This window comes from Oratosquilla oratoria, chromosome 27, assembly GCF_046742065.1.
Source record: "Oratosquilla oratoria isolate Oo_2021 chromosome 27, ASM4674206v1, whole genome shotgun sequence".
Lineage (NCBI taxonomy): Eukaryota > Metazoa > Arthropoda > Malacostraca > Stomatopoda > Squillidae > Oratosquilla > Oratosquilla oratoria.
This window is the reverse complement of record NC_134803.1, coordinates 13,102,448-13,126,684: the sequence shown is the minus strand read 5'-3', so window position 1 is coordinate 13,126,684 and position 24,237 is coordinate 13,102,448. Positions and strand designations below refer to the sequence as shown.

Below are 24,237 nucleotides of genomic sequence, written 5' to 3'. Positions count from 1 at the left end.
TCAAGAATGACCAGTGCCTTAACAAATCAAGCACTTCCAAGCATAAGCCAGAATAGAAGATTCCCTCAAGACACATAGGATTTACATGAGTGCACCTACATTTTTAGGTCACAATCTAGCACAAAAATAGAAAAATGAGCCTGGTAACAAACTGCATTCCTCATATACAGTTACCTTACAAAAGATGCAGAATGTTTCACCTTACACTCCCTAACACACATTATAGGCGACAATACAATTTTTTTTTTTTTTTTCTCCTGAGTGATCTATGGGCCAATACAGTGGCTATTGCTAGTTACTTGAGGGCTCTGAGTATCTTGTTAGAGAAAACTAAGGCTGTAAACTGATTGAACATAACAGTCAGCCTTTGGTATATGTATGTATGTATATTTGAAATGTCTTTTGACTTTTACTTTGTTGTAAGGTGCATAATTTTTAGGATAACATTGGATAATATAATGGACAGTTTGTTCATTTGCAGTAAAAGCTAGTTGAATATAAGTTAGATTATTAGACTTTGTAGTTATTCATTGCCTTGTTTGGAATAACATAGATATTCTTGTCTTTATAGATGTATCCAAAAGGTTTCGAGAGAAGAATACTGAACTTGTATCATCCAAGGCTATGATATCCAGCCTTGAGTCCAGGCTCCAGACAGTAGAAATGAAAAGTAAAAAAGATAAACTTGAGTATGATACAGAGCTGGAGACTCTTAGGCACAGACAAATGAGAGACAAAGAACTGGTGAGTAGTAAACATATACTTTATATATTTTTTTGAGTGACTGTGTGTTTATTTTAATAGGCTTTATTGAATTACAACTTCACAGATTTTATTGTTGGTTCACTATATATTGTCTATACAGTCCACCTTTAACCTCTTCACTCCGGGGCACATCGCACGTCTGGCAGCATTAGCTGCCCGACGTGCGATGTTGGGTCATAATAATCTCATTATAAAAAATAAAGTCAGTGCTCAATCGTTCGTTCTTTTTCACCCGTGTATTTTGATAACCATAGAAAATTGATGAAGCCAGTTTAGAGAGAATGGAAATTACGTAGGTACGACTACAATAAATATAATCAAGATGCCGATGTCGGCATCATTGAGTACCCACTAGCTCCTCATGCCGCCTACATAGGCGTCACCGTATGGAAGTGGTTAACATTCACGGGTTTAGTACTCATGGACTTAATGTGACTGTGCAGATGGCACTGTATGGGACAGAGATTTTAAATTTAACCCCTTCACTCCGGGCCAAAATCTCACGGGCAGCATTAGCTGCCAGACGTGTGATGTTGCGTCATAATACTCGCATTATAAAAAATAAAGTTACCGCTGTATTACTCGTTCTCTTTCACCCGTGAATTTTGATAACCATAGAAAATATGATGAAGCCAGTTTACAGAGAATGGGGGTCACGCAGGTACAACTACAATATATATAATCAAGACGCCGACATCAGCATCCTCGCGTACCCACTTGGTCCTCATGACGCCTACGTAGGCGGCATCGTATTGAAGGGATTAAGAGAGGCAGAGAGGAAAAGTAATATGTTTGAGATTAAATTTCTGAGAAATGGTAGGGATTACAAGGTTGGATAGGGTGAGAAATGAGGAGATGAGGAGGAGAGCAGGCGTGGAAAAGGAGATAACCACTTGCATTTACCTGTTGTACCTTGGGGATCGGTGCCATCTGCGTAGAGCTGATGGCCAGGGGTAGTTGCTGCTGTTTGGCCCCCAACTCTTGGGGTTGGGGGGTGGTCCCACGACGTAGACGTTGCAGCTCATACAAAACAAAGCCCTAAAAACAATTACAGGCTGCACAAATACATCACCTACAGACCATTTACACCATGAAACAAAAGTCCTCAAAGTCAAGGACCACCTCGACATGAGAGGCACACAAACACTTGCTGCAGCCACCACAAACACATCACACCCGCTACACTACATAGCAGAACACCCACACACACCAAGAAACATTAAAACTACACCCAAAGACCTTTATTACACACAGATACTCTCTTCTCTTCCTCCACAACCACCAAATACCAGCCTCCGGAAACATATTCATAATCATATCACTCACCGCTCCATTAACACACTGAAAGACAACACACTGCTGCATGCCAGACCCCCTGATATCCACCCTTCTGAATCCTCTCTCCCACGTAAGGACAGAGTCCACTTGGCCAGACTGCGATGCGGTCACCACCCAGCACTTCTAAGCTACCAGAAGAGGCTGGACGACCGTGTTGTGAACAGCTGCCCAGGATGTAACACTTCACCCCATACCATACAACACATAATGGAAGACTGCATTATACACAATCATGCACGCAAACAACACAACATACACTCTATAAAGGATTTGTGGGAAAACCCAGTTTCGGCTGTGGCCTTCCTTGGGGAGACGGGACTGCTCGGACAGACAGTCTAGGGAACGACAACAACAACAACCTGTTGTACCACCCCACCCATGTATAAATTGAACAGCTAAGGTGACATAACACATCCTTGGCAGAGCCCCACATTTAACCCCTTCCATATGGTGCCGCCTACGTAGGCGTCATGAGGAGCAAGTGGATTCACGACGCTGCCATATCGGCGTCTTGATTATATTTATTGTAGTCCCCCCTGTGTTTTTACATTCTCCCAAATGTGCCTTGAATCCCATTCTCTGTGGTTTTCAAAATTCGCGGGTGAAAGAGAGAACGATCGATATAAGCGGTGACTACATTTTATGATGCGAGTATTATTACGACACGTCGTACGGCTGGCATTGGCTGCTGCCCACCAGATTTAAGTCCGGAGTGAAGTGGTTAACTCCAATTACCTACTCACTCTATTTCTGATTCTAACACAAGCTCTACTGTTGTAAAAACTCTTGACTGCTCTTAACAGCTTTCCTCCCATATCATATATCTGCAATACCTCCCATATACCTTCCTGTTTACCCAGTCATAATCCTTTTCCAAATCCATAAAGGCCCAAAAAACATCCTTACCTTATCTTAAATCTTTCTCACATATCTGCCTTACCACAAAAATCTGATCCATGCAACCTGTACCTGTCCTAAACCCACACTGTCCCTCAGCAATTACTCCCTCTGTTCCTCTCCTAATCCTATCAATCAAAACTCCCATAAACCTTCCTAACTACACTTAACAAACTGATCTCTCTGAAACTACTACTGCACTCACACTTGTCCCCTTTTCCCTTGTAAAGTGGAACTATACAGGTTCTCCTCCAGTCCTCCAGCACTCTACTCTCTTACACAAACATTAAATAACCTCTCCAGCCAGTCCATCGTCACTGTACCTCCTTTTTTTTTTTAGACATTCTGCATGACACCCATCCAACCTAGGTGTCTCAGCAGCTTCCATCATTTTAACAACTGCCTTCACCTCATCCTTCCATATTTCTCCTCAATTTTTCTCACTCATCACTGTCATTTTTGTGGCACTTCCTGCTGCAACTACATTTCCCTCCCTATCCTCCTTCACATTCAGAAACTCCCTAAAATACTCTGCCTATCTTCCTCTTCCATTATCATCTCTCCATCTGCATCTTTTACTTTTTCATCTCTACTTGATTCGTCTCCTCTTCCTCTCTTAATTTCTTTCCAAAACATCTTTTTATTACTTTCAAAATTTTCTGTCATACTCTTACCCCATTTCACATCTGCTCTCCTCTTTGCCTCCTTTATCATATGCTGTACTTCTCTTTTCTTTATACCTCTCTTATGATTATCTCGTCCTATTTTGTAACCAATCTGTGAATGCTCACTTCTTCTTTTCTACAACCTTCTTTGTTTCCTCATCCCACCACTTACTACCCTTCCTTCTATTTCCTCCCACCCTCCTTGTTCCACACACCATCTTTGCACACCTTGTGTCTCCCTCTTCTCTTCTTGTACTCCTCCTTTTCTTTCTCATTTAAGCAGTTTACTTTAAGCATCTTCGTATCTTCTGTCCTTATTCTCCTACTCCATGTATCCTCCACTCTCAGTTTACCTTCCACCAAAAAACAATCTGATATTCCCCCACTCTCTCCCTTTAGAACATGTACATCCTTAGCTCTTCCTACTATTCTCCTGGTTACCATTATATAGTCCATTAACACCCTATCTACCACTCTTCCATTCACCACCCTCTCCCATATGTAATAATGCTTGACTTTCTTCCTAAACACTATATTTGCTATCATCAACTCTCTTTCTAGACACCTCATAGATGAAGTAAAACCTTGCTAAGTCAGCACATTTGGGATGGGTCAGAGTGGGTGTACACCTTGATTGGCTACCTTCCATATAAGGGAGAAGAAGCCTCTTGGTTTATAGGTAGAAATAAAAAGTGATGAAGGTAGATCAAAAGGAAGTGAGTTTCTGGGTTTTAGAGTTGACACAAAGGCACCTCTGGGCTACAACTTCAAATGTAGATAGGGAAAAGGTATTTACAGTGAAAGCCCTTGTATCCGGCACCATTGGGACCATAGGCATACCGGATACTTGAAAATTCCGGATATTTGAAGGTTTAAGAAAATACACCTATATTCACTCACTTTATTCACTAACCTTATCAATTTACACCAACATCACAGCATCAACAGTCACCACTGAGCTCGTCATCTGATAAAACAACATTGTTTACATGAGTCAGTTGTACACTGGCATTCTGAATGGCCACGTTCAGTGACTGTGGCTGTGAGTCTGAATTTCGTGTACATCTGCTAATTTCTTAGCCTTACATCCTACTTTCATAAACTCCCTTATGTCCATCTGCCTACAACTCTTGCCTCTTTGTAACAAAAACTCATTCTGAATACAGTGAAGAGACATAACATCACGGGTGTTCATGTAAGTGCACTGTTCAGCAAACTTTACAAACACTGCTAGACCTTTTGCTGCATCTTTCCATGAAACTTTGGGCTCAGGGTCGTCCTCTTCTTCACTGTCTGCCTCTGTCATTTTCTCCTGCCTTTCCTGAACTACTGCATTGATAAGCTCCTCATCAGACAGTGTGAATGTTACTGCTTCACTTTTGTCAACATCCACCCACTCTTGTAGCGCCACATCAGTTACGTTAAGTTTAGCACACTCACCCATCTCTTTTAACTCTGTCACCACAGCCTTTTTCCTGGCACATTGAAAACCTTCAAAGTCCTCATCCCCTTCCTCTTCGAACATTATCAGTGGATACAGTTTTCGCCAACATCGCATTAAAGTTTGTTGTTTGACATCCTGCCAAGCAAGGGAAGCCATAAAGATAGCGTCTTTTATGTTGAATTGTTTCTGGAAATCAGGGATAGAGCCATCATCATAATTTATAAGTTTACGCATGAAACTTTTTCTATAATTCATTTTAAAGTTCTGGATTACGCCCTGATCCATGGGTTGGATCAGGCTTGTAACATTTGGTGGTAGGTACACAACAAAAATGTTACCCACCACCAGTTCCTCAGCTGGTGGATGTGCCTTGCAGTTATCAAGCAACAACACTACTTTACTATCCTCTGGGAGTCCTTTCTTTTTCAAATTCTCTTTCACTGAGGGAACGAACACATGTTTAAACCAGTCTAAGAAAATATGAGTTCATCCAAGCGCTATGTTGTGCACGATAATCAACAGGCAAGTACGTGACGTTCTTAAAACACCTTGGCTTTCGGTACTTTCCTACCACACACAATTTTATTTTATGCGTTCCTGCCATATTTGCACAAACTAGCACAGTCAGCCGATCCTTGCTATTCTTGAATCCTGTGGCAGGCCCCTCTGCCTCGCTTGCAAGTGTTGTTGTGGGAAGACAACGGTAGAAGAGGCCAGTCTCGTCCGCGTTGTAGATTGTGTCCGGCGTCAGACCATGCTCGTTTACCAACTTAGCAAACCTATAAGAAAAAAAAAGACAAGAATAGAGAATAAGAGTAACAAAAAGAGAAAGAAAAGATAAGAGTTGACAAGAATAAGAAAAGAGAAAAAAAGATAAGAATAGAGAAACACTCTAACATCTAACATCATCTTTTTTTCTAATAAAGGTAGACTATTAGAGAGAGAGAGAGAGAGAAAGAGAGAACGTATTTAGCCATCCTTACCTGTCGATAAACTCCTCAGCTGAAGGTAGATCAGCAGATTTTGCTTCACCAGAGATATCAAGCCGACGAATTCCATGGCGAGTCTTGAATCGGTGTAGCCAACCATCAGAGAACTGGCAGGATTCTGCTATCGACATCTTGCTAGCGAGTTCACGTCCCTTTTCTTGCAGCATGGGGCCTGTTAGAGATGCTCCTTCAGACTGTTTTAGGCAGAACCACTCATACAGCACTTTATCCAAGAGGTCCACACGCTTAAACTGCATTGTGGCGTTGTTCAGCAGCTTTTGGGGTGTCTGTCTCTTTAATAAACTCTCGTAACTTCTTGGATTGGGCCTTAATGTCGTATATCGTAGAAGAACCTATCCCGTATTCTTCCATGATTATTTTCCTGTTCTCTCCTTTCTCCAGACGTCTGCATATGTCCACTTTCTGCTTAACTGTAAGCACTACACATTTTCGCTTATCAACTTTGGGCATGATGAAATTTCACTGGCAAGTGGCGAACACGTGAGTAGGAATGTAGCAGCAGTCCAGCAATACAAACACATCCGTGGCATGAACGAAGTGGCGGCGGGAGACAAAGTGAGCGCCAGCCGCCATGCAGTATGGCTCACAGCGCACTCCTCTGGCGGCAGCGGGAGCAACTACAAAAAATATGCCGGATATTTGAAGTTGCCGGTAACTAGGGTGCCGGATACAAGGGCTTTCACTGTACTTTGAAGGAAGTCATATATGGATCTATCACATATTGGGCATTGATGCAGTTTTCATACTCTATAGTGTCACTCTTGTGTAATCAGCACAATGATATCTCAAGCAGTGAGACAGATGTGGGAAAAGTCAAAAGTTAAGGATGTCTTGGATTTACATAGATTTGGGGAAGGCAAATGACAGGGTTGACATAAATGAATTATGGAATGTGTTGTGGATACAAAGGATAGGGGGAAGTCTATTGAATGGTGGGAAAATAGTGGAAGTTGACAAAGATTTTGAGCTCTGGACCAGGTAAGGATGTGACGGTGCTTATATATTTTGGAGATGAACAGTAGAGATGATCATGTAATGTCTGACCCACAGGTATGCTTTATATATATATATATATATATATATATATATATATATATATATATATATATATATATATATATATATATATATATATATATAATCTTAATACAAATGGATTCTTTCCAGATTGATAATTTGCAACATAGAATCAAGATGTTGCAGACAAAGGAGAGGGAGAGTAAAAATGATTCCTTCAAGCAGTGTAAGGATGCTGAGGATGGAAGACGGGAAGCTGAGACCAAAATGATAAGAATTCAGAGAGAACACCTGAAACAGAAGGACGAATTTTATGAAGTAAGAAATTATAATGCCTTGTTTAATTCTGGAGAGGGAATGTAGTTCCTATAGCTATACTTTAAAGGATTATAAGTAGTTTACCTGTCTCAATGAGCTAAATGTAGTCATGACTTTATTATGGGGATATTGTTTTGGCTTTGTTGTTATACAAAGCTGATATTTCCTAAAGGCCTTTCCTCCCTTATAAGAGGGTAAGAGGCACACATCCATCCTACACCCATTCCAAACCCATCTGTTGCCCCGACTATTTTAGCTCCTCAAGGATAAATCGTCATCTCTGTCCCCTGCCCACTGTTTAGGTCAGAAGCCTCGCAGCAAAACAGCACCTTCACAGCAGGGGCCAACAGCCAAAGCTGGTTTATTCTTGCCTTCTACCTTACTTGTTCAATAGATATTCTCCTTATAGCCATGGTCCCTTTCATCCTTTCCTTCTATTCCATTCTCAGTTCTAGGCTCACATTCACTCCATCCATCTCTGCCTTCCACACACTCTCATTTGTTCATTTCATATGCCCAAATCATCCAAATATATATGAGGAAGGTGGAAAAAGAAGTGACAGCTCTTGTTCAGAGTTGCGAATTTATTCCTGACCAGTTTCACTACAAATGATTACAAAGGCGGAGCATGCCGACAGGAGACCTTTTTGGTCCATATCTAGGTCGGATGCAAAAAAAAATTCATAGTAATAATAAATTAATAGATACATACATACATACATATACCAAGGCTTTTTCCCCCTTACAAGGGAGGTAGCCAAAAAGGGGAAGGCATAAAAACACTCCCACCCATTTCATCCCTAAATACACTCCACACCCCTCCCACCCTTCCTCTCATCTGAGCACCTCCTGGATGACGGGTCATCCCTGCACCCTGCCCACCGCCCTGGGTCAGAAGCAGTGTTGCAAGACACAGTACATCCACAGCAAGGCCGCTTCATTTAATCGGCGACCCCCCCTCTCCGTCCCCCTTTGCATATAAGGCGAGGACGGGGAGAAATCCCTTCGGGCTGCGTCAAAATTTACTCACACATACTACCCCACCCCCCACCCCCCGCCCATTCCTCCTCATGCAGTCACATCATCATCCATATACAACCATTCTCCACTCACCTCTGTCTTCCGTCCTCTCCCTTCCTTCCTCAACAGACATTCCCCTCTTCCCCAAAGCCCCCTTCACCCTCCATCCACCTCATCCTAGGACGTCCCCTCATGTTCACTCCCTCCACATCTGCCTTCCATACCTCTTTTACTAGTCTTTCTTCACTCATTCTTTCCATGTGTCCAAACCATCCTAATATTCTTTCATCAACCCTATCTCCCAAATCCTTTTTCACCCCTGTTCTCCTCCTCACCTCCTCATTTCTCACTCTATCCAGCCTAGTAACCCCCACCATACTTCTCAGACACCTCATCTCAAACACATTCAAACTCCTTAAAATTAATAGATAAAAACTATAATAATGTAAATAAAAAAATAATACATAAATGAATGCATAGGTATAGTTAAATAATAAACAAACAGGTAAATAGTAAATAATAATAGATTGACATATAACTAATAATGAATTAAAATAAAACAGGCAAATGATAACAAAACAAAAACAAATAATATAAAATAAATTATAATCATTACAGCATCTTGCTTAGATGTTTATCTAAATGATTCTTAAAGCTTCGAACTGAACTACATTGCACTACCTGTGTAGGAAGTTTATTCCATTCATTAACTACATGGTTGGCAAAGTTGTTTCTACCTACTTCCAAATTGAATCTATTTCCGGACAGTTTGAGACCATTGTTTCTTGTCTGATTCTCATTCAATGTGAAAATTTGGTCACTTTTGATGTTGTCAATTCCCTTTAGAATTTTAAAGACCTGTATCAAGTCACCTCTGAGTCTACGCTTTTTTAGGGAAAACAGATTCATATGTTTTAGTCGATTTTTGTATGATTTATTTTTTATATTTGGAATCAGTTTTGTGGCTCGCCGTTGTACTTTTTCCAGTCTGTCAATGTCTTTAATGAGATTCGGTGACCATACGGAAACAGCATATTCCAAATGTGGATGAACTAAAGATTTATATAGCTTGTTAATGAGTGATGGACTTTTGAAATCAAAAGATCGCGCAATCAGCCCTAGAATCTTATTTGCTTTCTCAGAGACTGAAATACACTGCTTGGATGATTTGAGATCGTTACTGATAATCACGCCGAGATCTTTTTCACCATCCACTTACTATGCTTACTTCTCGGAAAGAGCTATGCTCGTAGTGACCCACTATTTTATCTTTCTGCATCCAGTTTTTTCTTAAAGTCATATATAGTTTTAGCACTCGCTGTTTCCTCATTCAGTTTGTTCCATATATCTATCACTGTGTGGGAAGCTATTCTTTTTCAGATCTCTTCTTTAACTGGGCTTCTCAAGTTTCTTCTCGTGTCCTCTTGTATTTCTTCTGTCCCATTTCTTTACGCCATCCCTATCAAGAATTTCCATCCATAATTCTGTAAATGGTTAGCAAATCAACTCTTTCTCTTCTTTGTTCCAGAATTCGTAAATTTAGTTTATCCAATCTTTGTTCGTATGTCAAATTGCAAAGTGTTGGTGCCATCTTTGTTGTTGCTCTTTGAATTCTTTCTAGTTTCTTTATATATATATATATTATATATATATATATATATATATATGTATATATATATATATATACCAGGTGCCCATAGTGATGCTGTGTATTCCAATTTTGGTCTCATCAGTGTGACTAGTATTTTCTTTACCATTTCTTCATCCATGTAGTCAAAGGCTACTTTCATTGATCTTAATAAGTTAAAAGTTTCTCTGACTAATTTGTTGACATGTTTGCCTGGTGTCATGTCATTTGTGATAGTTACTCCTAGGTCCCTTTCCAAGTTTATTTTTTTAACTTCCTTTGTACATACATATACCAAGGCTTTTTCCCCCTTACAAGGGAGGTAGCCAAAAAGGAAAAGGCATAAAATCATTCCCACCCATTCCATCCCTGAATACACTCCACACCCCTCCACCCTTCCTCTCATCTTAGCACCTCCTGAATGACGGGTCATCCCTGCACTTTGTCCACTTCCCTGAGTCACAAGCAGTGTCGCAAGACACAGCACATCCACAGCAAGGCCGCTTCATTAAATCCCCTCTCCGTCTCCCACATGCATAAAAGGAGAAGACAGGGAGAAATCCCTTCGGGCTGCGTCAAATTTTGCTCACACATACTACCTCACCCCCCCCCATCCCCCCGCCCATTCCACCTCATGCATCACAACATCATCCATATACAACCATTCTCCATTCACCCCTGTCTTCTGTCCTCTCCCGTCCTTCCTCAACAGACATTCTCCCCTTCCCCAAAGCCCCTTTCACCCCATCCATCCACCTCATCCTAGGACGTCCCCTCATGTTCACTCCCTCCACATCTGCCTTCCATACCTCTTTTACTAGTCTTTCTTCACTCATTCTTTCCATGTATCCAAGCAATCCTAATACTCTTTCATCAACCCTATCTCCCACTCCCATTTCCACCCGTGTTCTTCTCCTCACCTCCTCATTTCTCACTCTATCTAGCCTTGTAACCCCAATCATACTTCTCAGACACCTCATCTGAAACACATTCAAACTCCTTCTCTCTTCCTCTCTTATGTTCCATGTTTCTGCCCCATACAGTGCTGTTGGCACAATCACTCCTTCATACAGTCTCCTCTTAGCATCCATTCCCAAATCTCTATTCCTCATTACACTCTTCAATCCACCAAGGCATTTACTCGCTTCTCTCAATCTACATTCTACCTCCACCTTCACTCCACCTTTTCCTGCCACATTTGCACCCAAGTATCTAAAACTATCCACTTCCTCCAGTCGCTCCCCTTAATGCTCACTTCCAGTCTACTGCCACTTTCACCCCTTGTACATCTCATCACCTTACTTTTACCCACATTTATCTTTAGCTTTCTTCTATCACATACTCTCCCAAACTCTGTCACCAACTTCCTCAATCCCTCCTCCGATCCTGCCACAAGCACAGTGTCGTCAGCAAACAACAGCTGGCTCACCTCCCACTTTTCTCCATTTTCTTTAACCATCTCCAATCCCTGACCCACTACCCTTGCATTTACCTCTCTCACTACCCCATCCATGTATAAGTTGAACAGCCAGGGCGACATAACGCATCCTTGACGAAGTCCCACCTTTACCTCGAACCACTCACTCTCTCCATTTCTAATCCTGACACAAGCTCTACTACTCTCATAAAAACTCTTGACAGTTCCTAGAAGCTTTCCTCCTATCCCATATATCTGCATAACCTCCCACAGTGCCTTTCTGTCTACCCTATTGTAAGCCTTTTCCAGATCCATAAAAGCCAAAAAAAACATCCCTACCCTTTCCTATAGCTTTCTCATATGTTTGTCTTACCACAAAGATCTGATCTACACAACCCCTACCTGTCCTAAATCCACACTGTTCCTCACCAATTACTCCCTCTCTTCCTCTCCTAATCCTCTCAATCAAGATCCTCCCATAAGCCTTCCCAACTACACTTAACAAGTTAATCCCTCTGAAACTACTATATTCACACTTGTCCCCTTTTCCCTTGTAAAGTGGAACTATACAGACACTCCTCCAGTCCTCCGGCACTCTACCCTCTCTCCAGCAAACATTAAATAACCTTACCAGCCAGTCCACCATCACTGTACCTCCTTTTTTTAGACATTCTTCATGGCATCCATCCAGACCAGGTGCCTTACCTGCTTTCATCATCTTAACAACTGCCTTCACTTCATCCTTCCTTATTTCTCCTCCATTTTCCTCACTCATCATGGTCATTTTCTTAGCATTTCCCACTGCAACTATGTTTCCCTCCCTATCCTCCTTCACATTTAGCAACTCCCTAAAATATTCTGCCCATCTTCCCCTTACTGCCTTCTCTTCCATTATCATCTCTCCATCTACACCTTTTACCTTTTCTTCTCTACTTGATTTGCCTCCTCTTCCTCTCTTAATTTCTTTCCAAAACATCTTTTTATTACTTTCAAAATTTTCTGTCATACTCTTACCCCATTTCACATCTGCTCTCCTCTTTGCCTCCTTTACCTTTTGCTTTACTTCCTTTGTACCAAATGTATATTGACCTGATATTCTATTTTTGCTTTGGCCAAATTCCATTATACTACATTTTGTAATGTTGAAGTTCACTCTTTTGACTCCATTTCCAGAGTTTGTCCAGGTCTTGAAAAGATTTACAATCTTCCTCTGTACTTACTCTCTTTAATAGTTTTGCATCATCTGCAAAGAAGTTCCTATAACATAACACGCCTTCATCCATATCATTTATATAAATAGTAAACATTATTGGAGCCAATACAGAGCCTTGGGGGACTGCTTATCATATCTTCCCAATTTGAGTTCTTGTCTCTCAGTACCATCATTTTTCTTCAGTTCAAGAAATTTTTCATCCATTCCAATAATTTCCCTTGTATTCCACCTATTGTTTCAATTTTTCTTAGTAGATTTTTGTGTGGTACTTTGTCAAATGCCTATTGTAAGTCCAAGAAAGCACAATCTGCCCATCCGTCTCTTTCTTGTATTATTTCTATTAATCTTGAGTTAAAGCATATTAAGTTTGTAGTACATGATCTTCCACTTCTAAAACTAAATTGGTTAGGGTTTAGTATTTTGTTCTCTTCCAAGTGTTAATCCATTTGTTTTTAATAATTTTTTTGCATATTTTTGCAATTGTACTTGTAAGGGATACCGGTCTATAATTTGTTGGATTTTCTTTGTCTCCTCCTTAGTATATTTATACAATATTTGAATTTTTCCAATCTTGTGTTACTTTTTCTTGTTTGAGTGAGAAGTCAAATCTTGTGTATTTTGTCTATTAGTTCATCCATACATTCTTCCAATATCCAGTTCCCAATTACATCGGGCCTGCATGACTTTCTGATGTCAAGGTTCATTATTTGGTCTTTTATTTATTTCTGTGTCATCGTTATTTCTTTAATTTCGGGGGAACTTTCTCGCTGTCCTTCATCCTAAATTTGTGAGCTTTCAATTGTAAATGCAGACCTAAAATGCCTGATCATTACTTCAGCCATTTCTACATCTATATATGTGTGTTTTTACCAAGTTGTAATTGCGGGAGGAGAGCTAGCTCGTAGTGACCCGCTGTTGTATCTTTCCGCATCCAGTTTTTTCTTAAAGTCATGTATAGTATTAGCACTCACTGTTTCCTCTTTCAGTTTGTTCCAGATATCTATTACTCTGTGTGGAAAGCTGTTCTATATCAGATCTCTTATGTAACTGTCTTTAAGTTTCTGTCGTGTCCTCTTGTATCTGTCCCATTGTAGTAGGTCATCCCTATAAAGAATTTCCATCCCTTTCATAATTCTGTAAACGGTTATCAAGTCACCTCTTTTTCTTCTTTGTTCTAGGGTTGGTAAATTTAGTTTGTCTAATCTTTGTTCATATGTCAAATTGCAAATTTTCAATGCCATCTTTGTCATTGCTCTTTGAATTCTAATTTTGGTCTTATCAGTGTAACTATTATTTTCTTTACCATTTCCTCATCCATAATCAAAGGCCACTTTCATTGATCATAACAAGTTAAAAGATTCTTCGACTAATTTGTTTATACATACATATACCAAAGGCTTTTTCCCCCTTACACAGGGGGTAGCCAAAAAGAAAAAGGCATAGAAAATCACTCCCACCCATTTCATTTCCCATGTATTCCACTCCCCTCCACCGGCACCTTCTGGATGATGGGTCATCCCTGCATCCTGTCCACTGCCCTGGGTCAGAAGCAGTGTCGTAAGACACAGCAGATCTACAGCAAGGCCACTATATTAAATTCGGCGACCCCCCCCATCTCCGTCCCCTCATGCAGGAAAGGAGAAGACAGGAAGAAATCCCTTCGGGCTGCATCAAATTTTTTCTCATACATATTTCCTCACCCCCCCATCCCCCACCCACTCCCCCGCATGCATCACAGCCTCATCTATACACAACCCTTCTCCATTCACCCCTATGTTCTGTCCTCTCCCATCCTTCCTCTACAGACATTCCTCTCTTTTGTAAAGCCCCTTTCACCCCATCCATCCATCTCATCCTAGGACGCCCCCTCATATTCACTCCTTCCACCTCCGCCTTCCGCTAATTTGTAGATGACTAATTTGTGGTGACCAGGAGTATGGAAGGAAGAGTTAAGGATGTACATGTTCTAAGAGGAGAGAGTGGGAGAATATCAGATAATTTTTTGGTGGAAGGTAAGTTGAGAGTGGAGAATAGGTGGAGAAAGAGGAAAAGGGCAGAAGGTAGGGAGGTACTTAGAGTGAACTGCTTAAATGAGAAAGATAAGGAGAATGAGTATAAGAAGAAGCTGAGAAAGGAGTGGGAGGGAGTGAAGGGTAGAGTAGAACTAGGAGTGGAGGATGAATGGGGATGATTCAAGAAGGAAGTCATAAGGTGTGCAAGGATGGTGTGTGGAACAAGGAGGGCAGGAGGAAGTAGAAGGAAGGGTAGTGAATGGTGGGATGAAAAAGCAAAGAAGGGTGTAGAAGAGAAGAAGCAGGCTTTCATAGATTGGCTACAAATTAGGACAAGGGAGTCATATGAGAGGTACAAAGTAAAGAGAAGGGAAGTCAAGCATAAGATAAAGGAGGCAAAGAGGAGAGCAGATATGAAATGGGGTAAGAGTATTACAGAAAATTATGAAAGCAATAAAAAGATGTTTTGGAAGGAAATTAAAAGAGAAAGAGGAGGCAAATCAAGTAGAGAGGAAAAGGTAAAAGGTGCAGATTGAGAGATGATAATGGAAGAGAAGGCAGTGAGAGGAAGGTGGGTAGAGTATTTTAAGGAAAAGGTGGAGTGAAGGTGGAGGTAGAATGTAGATTGAGAGAAGCAAGTAAATGCCTTGGTGGTTTAAAGAGTGTAATGAGGTATAGACTTTTGGGAATGGATGCAAAGAGGAGACTGTATGAAGGAGTGATTGTGCCAACAGCACTGTATGGGGCAGAAACGTGGAACATAAGAGAAGAAGAGAGAAGGAGTTTGAATGTGTTTGAGATGAGGTGTCTGAGAAGTATGGTGGGGGTTACTAGGCTGGATAGAGTGAGAAATGAGGAGGTGAGGAGGAGAACAGGGGTGAAAAAGGATTTGGGAGATAGGGTTGATGAAAGAATATTAGGATGGTTTGGACACATGGAAAGAATGAGTGAAGAAAGACTAGTAAAAGAGGTATGGAAGGCAGATGTGGAGGGAGTGAACATGAGGGGACGTCCTAGGATGAGGTGGATGGATGGGGTGAAGGGGGCTTTGGGGAAGAGGGGAATGTCTGTTGAGGAAGGAAGGGAGAGGACGGAAGACAGAGGTGAGTGGAGAATGGTTGTATATGGATGATGTTGTGACTGCATGAGGAGGAATGGGCGGGGGTGGGGGGTGGGGTAGTATGTGTGAGTAAATTTTGACGCAGCCCGAAGGGATTTCTCCCCGTCCTCGCCTTATATGCAAAGGGGGACGGAGAGGGGGGGTCGCCGATTAAATGAAGCGGCCTTGCTGTGGATGTACTGTGTCTTGCGACACTGCTTCTGACCCAGGGCGGTGGGCAGGGTGCAGGGATGACCCGTCATCCAGGAGGTGCTCAGATGAGAGGAAGGGTGGGAGGGGTGTGGAGTGTATTTAGGGATGAAATGGGTGGGAGTGTTTTTATGCCTTTCCCTTTTTGGCTACCTCCCTTGGAAGGGGGAAAAAGCCTTGGTATATGTATATGTATGATGTATGTATGCTAAATGTGAAGGAGGATAGGAAGCGAAAGGTAGTTGTAGTGGGAAGCTCTAAGAAAATGAGAGTGATGAGTGAGGAAAAGGGAGGAGAAATAGGGAAAGATGAAGTGAAAGCAGCTGTTAAGAAGATGAGAGCAGGTAAGGTACCTGGGCTGGATGGATGCCATGCAGAATGTTTGAAAAAAAGGAGGTACAGTTATGGTGGACTGGCTGGTGGGGTTATTTAATGTTTGTTTAAGAGAGGGTAGAGTGCCGGAGGACTGGAGGAGTGCCTGTATAGTTCCACTTTACAAGGGAAAAGGGGACAAGTGTGAGTGTAGTAGTTTCATAGGCAGCTTGAGTGTAGTTGGGAAGGCTCATGGGAGGGTCTTGATTGAGAGGATTAGGAGAGGAAGAGAGGGAGTAATTGGTGAGGAACAGTGTGGGTTTAGGACAGGCAGGGGTTGTGTAGATCAGATTTTTGTGGTAAGACAGATATGTGAGAAAGCTATAGGAAAAGGTAAGGAAGTTTTTTTTTTTTGGCTTTTATGGATTTGGAAAAGGCTTAAGATAGGGTAGACAGGAAGGCACTGTGGGAGGTATTGGATAGTAGGAAAGCTGTTAACCACTTCACTACGGGACTTAAATCTCGCGGGCAGCAGCCAATGCCAGCCGTACGACGTGTCGTAATAATACTCGCATCATAAAATATAGTCACGGCTTATATCGATCGTTCTCTCTTTCACCCATGAATTTTGAAACCCACAGAATGGGATTAAGAGCAGATTAGAGAGAATGTAAAAACACAGGGGGGACTACAATAAATATAATCAAGACGCCGATATGGCAGCGTCGCGAAGTCACTTGCTCCTCATGACGCCTACATGTGTGGCACCGTATGGAAGGGGTTAAGAGCTGTCAAGAGTTTTTACGAGAGTAGTAGAGCTTGAGTTCGGATTAGAAATGAGAAAGTGAATGGTTTGAGGTAAAGGTGGAACTTCGTCAGGGATGTGTTGTGTCACCTTGGCTGTTCAATCTATTCATAGACATTTGGGAATGGATGCCAAGAGGAGGTTATATGTAGGAGTGATTGTGCCAACAGCACTGTACAGGGCAGAAGCATGGAACATAAGAGAGGAAGAGAGAAGGCGTTTGAATGTGTTTGGGATGAAATGTCTGAGAAGTATGATAGGGGTTACTAGGCTTGATAGAGTGAGAAAAGAGGAGGTGAGGAGGAGAACAGGGGTGGAAAGGGAACTGGGAGATAGGGTTGATGAAAAAGTATTGGGATGGTTTGGACACATGGAAAGAATGAGTGAAGAAAGATTAGTAAAAGAGGTGTGGAAGGCAGAGGTGGAAGAAGTGAATATGAGGGGGGCATCCTAGGATGAAATGGATGGATGGGGTAAAAGGGGCATTACGAAAGAGAGGAATGTCTGTTGAGGAAGGACAGGAGAGGACAGAAAATAGGGGTGAATGGAAAAGGGTTGTGTATGGATGATGCTGTGATGCATGAGGGGGAGTGGGTGTGGGATTGGGGGTGAAGGAGTATGTATGAGAAATAAATTGACACAGCCCAAAGCGATTTCTTCTCGTTTTCTTCTTCTCTGCATGAGGGGATGGAGGGGGGGGGGTCGCCGAATTAATGTAGCGGCCTTGCTGTGGATGTGCTGTGTCTTGCAACACTGCTTCTGACTCAGGGAAGTGGACAGGATGCAGGGTGACCCTTCATCCAGGAGGTGCCAAGATGTGAGGGAGGGAAGAGGGTGGAGGGGAATAGAGTAGGTAGGGGATGGAATTGGTGGGAGTGGTTTCTTTGCCTTTTTCTTTTTGGCTACCTCCCATGTAAGGGTGAAAAAGCCTTTGGTGTATGTATGTGTTTTTTTGATTTTTTTTTCTTCTAATTTTTACAAAATCCATTTTGTTGTACATTAACCTTCCTTCTCTTATGTTTTTCATTCCTTCTCACATCATTTTGTTCTTTTAATTCAAACTTTATTAGCATGTGGTCACTCTTCCCAATTGGTGTCTTATACTCCATTTTGTTCATGGTATCAGGTTCAGAAGTGAATACTAAGTATAGTTTTGACAGTTCTTCATTGTTTCTCTATCTAGTATTTTCCTTAACCCATTGTGTTAAGGTATATTCGATGGTTATATCCAGTAGAATGTTGCTCCAAAGTTCTTCTTCCCCTTTTGCTATCATTTTTTCCCAGATTAAATCCTTTGCATTAAAGTTACACATAATTACTATGTTACCACCCTCTTTCAGTAACTCATTTAGAACATTCATTGTGTCTTCCAGTAATTTAGAATGATCACTATTAGAGCAAGCCTGTTTTTTTTATGGCACATATACAGCTACAAATTTTTTTACTTTTCATATTTTTATTTACAACTTTAATCATAATTAATTCCACATTATATTTGCCTTCATTTATCTTTGTCACATTTAAACCCCTTATTGGTCAACATCATGACTACTCCTCCCTGTTTATCTGTTCTATTTTTTGCCCAGTGGTTTTATAGACCTTGTCCCACCGTACTTGTTGATAGAGGGCCTTTCAGTTTTGTTTCCACAATTCCCATAATGTCAGGTTTCTCTATTTCCAGATAGTCATTTAATCCATTAATTCCAGAGATCATACCGTTGATATTTGTGTATGCCACTTTTAGTTTCATATTTTCTTCTCTTTTTTTTTTATTTAAGTTTCCATTTTCCTGATGTACCATTTTTTCTGCCCCCATACAGAAACATGGAACATAAAAGAGGAAGAGAGAAGGTGTTTGAATGAGTTTGAGATGAGTTGTCTGAGAAGTACAGTAGAAGCCCGATTTAACGAATCTCAATTTAGCGGAAGCTCAAATTAGCGAACTGCAAATAGCAATAACGAAAATGCTTAACTTAGCGGAAATGGTCCACTAAGTTGACCATTTTCTGCTAGCTGGCCAGACGTGTCTACGGAAATAGCTCAATTTAGCGGGAACGGTAAGCTAAGTTGAGCATTTTCCATCAACTGGCGACATGCGTGTCTCAGAGTCCAATGTCACCAGATGTTACCAGATTGTGGTGGTGGAGTCAAAGAAAGATTTATAATTTAGTACTTTGGAGGTATATAAATATATATATATATATATATATATACGTACTATAATATATATACAATAATATGTAATTCAGTATTTGTATAAAGTATAATTGTAGCAGAAATATATTCAAGTAGAAATAGACGGTATAATAGGAAAACAAAATAATGAAACAGTAAGTTGATGGGAAAATTCAAAATCAGTACGCGAGAGTAATCACCACGAAAAACACTTCTATAACAATGAACTACGTTTTCTGCAACAACACAACAATAACGCTCACTATCCAAAAACCAACTGCCCAGTCCTATTAATCGCTAGAATTATGTACATAAAACCAAACACGAAGCTATGACTAATATTCCGCGAAATTCATAGACAGCTCATATCATTGTTACACGACACACACACACACACACACACACACACACACACACACACACACACACACAAGTTAGATGAGAAAGTGGTGTGTGCAAAAACAATACATGAATTTAAAAATAGTTTAGATAAAATGAGATATGAAGACGGGACACCACGAGCATAGCTCCCCTTCCCGTAAAATACAACTAGGTAAATACACACACACATGTTGCAACAAATTACTGCACATTGCTGTTCATTTGCAATTCACGATTTTGCTGCCTATAATTCACTTACAATAATATATATACTATATGTGTGTGTGTATGTACACTAGGGAATTTTTAGGTACGTATCATTTTTATAATCCGCTCTGGCAACACTGTTACACCAACGCTCACTTGCTCAATTTAACGGAAAATTCAATTTAGCAGACTGGACCTTGGCTGAATTAGTTCATTAAATCGGGCTTCTACTGTATGATGGGGGTTACTGGGCTAGATAAAGTGAGAAATGAGGAGGTGAGGAGGAGAACACAGGTGGAAAGGGAGTTGGGAGATAGGGTTGATGAAAGAGTATGAGGATGGTTTGGACACATGGAAAGAATGAGTGACAAAAGACTAGTAAAAGAGGTATGGAAGGCAGATGTGGAGGGAGTGAACATGAGGGGACGTCCTAGGATGAGATGGATGGATGGGGTGAAGGGGACTTTGGGGAAGAGGGGAATGTCTGTTGAGGAAGGACAGGAGATGACAGAAGACAGGGGTGAATGGAGAATAGTGTATATGGATGATGTTGTGATACATGAGGTGGAATGGGTGGAGGGATGAGGGGTGAGGTAGTATGTGTGAGCAAAATTTGACGCAGCCCGAAGGGATTTCTCCCCGTCTTCTCCTTTTATGCATGGGGGGTTGGAGAGGGGGAGGTCACCAATTCAATGAAGCTGCCTTGCTATGGATGTGCTGTGACTTGCGACACTGCCTCTGACCCAGGGCAGTGGACAAGGTACAGGGATGACCCGTCATCCAGAAGGTGCTAAGATAAGAGGGAGGGTGGGGGTTAGTGGAATGTATTTAGGGATGGAGTGATTTTATGCCTTTTTCTTTTTGGCTACCTCCCTTGAAAGGGGGAAAAAGCCTTGGTATATGTATGTATGTATGTATACCATTTTTTCAGTCTCAGTGTGTGTGTATCATATGGGAAGGGAGCTATGCTCGTGGTGACCCATCTTTGTATCTTTCAGCATCAATTTTTTTCTTAAAATCTTGAATAGTGGTTGCACACACTGTTTCTTTATCTTAATTATTCCAGGTATCCAGTACCTTATGTGTGAAGCATTTTTTTTTTTTCCAGATATCTTCTGTAGTTATCCTTTTTGAGTTTCTTTTCATGGCCTCTTGTTTTTCCATTGCCCCATTTTGATGAATAATTCCTATCTAGGGTGTGTGTGTGAGTGTGTTTACCTAGTAATATTATACAGGAAGGGGACCTATGCTTGTAGTGACCCATCTTTGTATCTCAGCATCTAGTTTGTTTTTAAGTTCTTGTATGGTTTTTGCACACAGTATTGTTTCGTCCAATTTTTCCAGAGATCACTCTGAGTTGTTGTTTTTTTCTTCCCTTAGGTCTTTTCTAAAACTATAATTTTTTATTTTCTTTTCATGTCCTCTTGTTTTTCTTTTAACCCACTTTAATAAATATTCTCTGTCAAGGACTTCCATGCCTCTCATGATTCTGTAAATGGCCAGTAGATCTCCTCTTTCTCTTCTTTGTTCCAAGGTTGGTAGTTCCAGTTTAGACAATCTTTGTTCATATATCAATGTTGAGTGTTGGTGCCATTTTTGTCATTGTTCTTTGTATTCTTTCTAATTTCTTTATATTCTTTTTTGTGCTGGGTGTCCATAGTGTCACAGCATACTGCAATCTTGGTCTTATCAGTGTGTATTTACCAGGTTGTACCTAGTTTTATCTTATGGGAAGGGGTAGCTATGATCATGGAATCCCGTCTTTGTATATCTCCATATCCAGTTTGCTCTTAAATTCTTGTATGGTTTTTGCACACACTGTTTTTCATCCAATGTGTTCCATACATCTACCAAGCTGTGGGGAAAGCTGTTCTTTTTCAGGTCCCTTCTATAATTGTCCTTTTTAAGCTTCTTTCCATGTCCTCTTGTGTTTCTCTTATCCCAGTTTAGTAAGTCTTCTCTGTCAAGGACTTCCATGCCTTTCATAATTCTATAGATGGTCAACAATTCACTTCTCTCCTCTGTTCCAGTCATTAACTCCAATTTTAACAATCTTCATACAAGAGTTTTGATATTTCTGGGGCCATCCTCGTAGCTGCTCTTTGGATTCTTGCAATCTTCTTTATATTCTTTTTTGTACTGGGTGACCACAGTATCGCTGCATACACCAATTCAGGCCTTATCATCGTGACTAGTATTTTCCTTATCATTTCTTCATCCAAGTAGGTAAAAGCCACTTTTATTGCTCTTAGCAAGTTGTAAGTTTTGCCAACAATCTTTTTTACATGTTTGTCATACCATATGTATGTACACACACTTATGCAGAACTTTTTATTTGATTATTTTCCGTTCTTTCTGCATTGGTTTTTTCAATATAATGTTGGCTGGCTATTTGATTTAAAGAAGCTTTTGACTGACCTTGTTATAGTGAGTTTTTTAGGGGTACTTTGTGGTTTGAAGAGTGTAATGAGGAATAGACATTTGGGAATGGATGCGAAGAGGAGACTGTATGAAGGAGTGATTGTGCCAACAGCACTGTATGGGGCAGAAACGTGGAACATAAGAGAAGAAGAGAGAAGGAGTTTGAATGTGTTTGAGATGAGGTGTCTGAGAAGTATGGTGGGGGTTACTAGGCTAGATAGAGTGAGAAATGAGGAAGTGAGGAGGAGAACAGGGGTGAAAAAGGATTTGGGAGATAGGGTTGATGAAAGAATATTAGGATGGTTTGGACACATGGAAAGAATGAGTGAAGAAAGACTAGTAAAAGAGGTATGGAAGGCAGATGTGGAGGGAGTGAACATGAGGGGACGTCCTAGGATGAGGTGGATGGATGGGGTGAAGGGGGCTTTGGGGAAGAGGGGAATGTCTGTTGAGGAAGGAAGGGAGAGGACGGAAGACAGAGGTGAGTGGAGAATGGTTGTATATGGATGATGTTGTGACTGCATGAGGAGGAATGTGCGGGGGGGGTGGGGGTTGGGGTAGTATGTGTGAGTAATTTTTGACGCAGCCCGAAGGGATTTCTCCCCGTCCTCTCCTTATATGCAAAGGGGGACGGAGAGGGGGGGGTCGCCGATTAAATGAAGTGGCCTTGCTGTGGATGTACTGTGTCTTGCGACACTGCTTCTGACCCAGGGCGGTGGGCAGGGTGCAGGGATGACCCGTCATCCAGGAGGTGCTCAGATGAGAGGAAGGGTGGGAGGGGTGTGGAGTGTATTTAGGGATGAAATGGGTGGGAGTGTTTTTATGCCTTTCCCTTTTTGGCTACCTCCCTTGGAAGGGGGAAAAAAGCCTTGGTATATGAATGAATGAACTTTGTTCTGAAGGTGCCAAGATAGGAGGGAGGAAAGAGGGTGGAGGAGAGTGGAGTGTGATAAGGATGGAATGGGTGGGAGTTTTTTACTACCTCCCTTATAAGGGGGAAAAAAGCCATTGGTATACATATATATGTACTTTGTTCTGAGTGAAAATCTTTTGTTTGGTTAGTCCCTGTTTAAGAACCATTACATTTTATTGATATGATTTATTTCTTTTCATTTCACACAGAAATTGAATGTTCTTCAAATGAAACTCCTAGCAATGGATAAAGAACTTGAGGAGAAATCATTGCAGGTAAAGCAGTTAATAGGTATACTTTGCATATGAGAAAAAAATTGTACTCTGTTTTATCAGATAGACATGTGTGATGACTTTTCTGTACAAGTTTTTCTTATTAGTTTATCACATGTTGAAATTTGAACTAGTTATAATGATAACAATGAGGTGGAGCTCTTTTTGATTTGGGTATGACTTGCTTAATGGGTGAGTGACCTGAGTTTAAATCCCTGTCAGACATAAAAATGGTTTTTGGTAATACAATGTATATTTACACCATGTTATGGTCATTCGATGCCTTCAGTCACAGAGTCTGTCCAAGTTTTGTCTTGCATGAAATCTGTAACCCCCACAAAATTGGACACAACCACCAATTCAACCCCTGAATTGGTTATCCATTGTCCCAGGTCTCCCTTGTAATAGACCCATGGCTCCCAATTAATAGCCTATGGACATCAGGCAGAAATCATAGATCACTCAGGGAGGAACTACTTTGTCATTATCTAGGGATTTTTAATGTTGGACATTGTAGGATGATGTGTTTAGTGTCATCTATGTGGTGGTTGCATCTAGGGCAAATTGATTATGTGGCCTGACTTATTCTGTGTTGATACTTTTTTAAGATGGCTGGTGTCATGAATGCAAACATGCCAGTTTAGTTCCAACTTCTCTTTAGAGAGATTTTTCTGTGGGGCTGGTGTCTGGGAGTTCTTG

At 41.1% G+C, this 24,237-nt stretch overlaps 1 protein-coding gene across 8 annotated transcripts in view; it reads left to right on the top strand.

Moving 5' to 3' along the window:
- LOC143039904 (mitotic spindle assembly checkpoint protein MAD1-like) overlaps positions 1-24,237 on the top strand; it is a 186,487-nt gene that overhangs the window by 26,822 nt on the left and 135,428 nt on the right. For 5 of the 8 annotated variants that reach the window (XM_076210252.1, XM_076210249.1, XM_076210253.1 and 2 more), the window contains 4 exons: positions 572-744; positions 6,501-6,599; positions 7,287-7,454; positions 23,476-23,541. In XM_076210252.1, coding sequence (XP_076066367.1) covers positions 572-744; positions 6,501-6,599; positions 7,287-7,454; positions 23,476-23,541 — 506 coding nt within the window. The remainder of the gene's footprint in view (positions 1-571; positions 745-6,500; positions 6,600-7,286; positions 7,455-23,475; positions 23,542-24,237) is intronic. The other 3 variants (XM_076210254.1, XM_076210251.1, XM_076210256.1) reach the window with 2 other exon arrangements.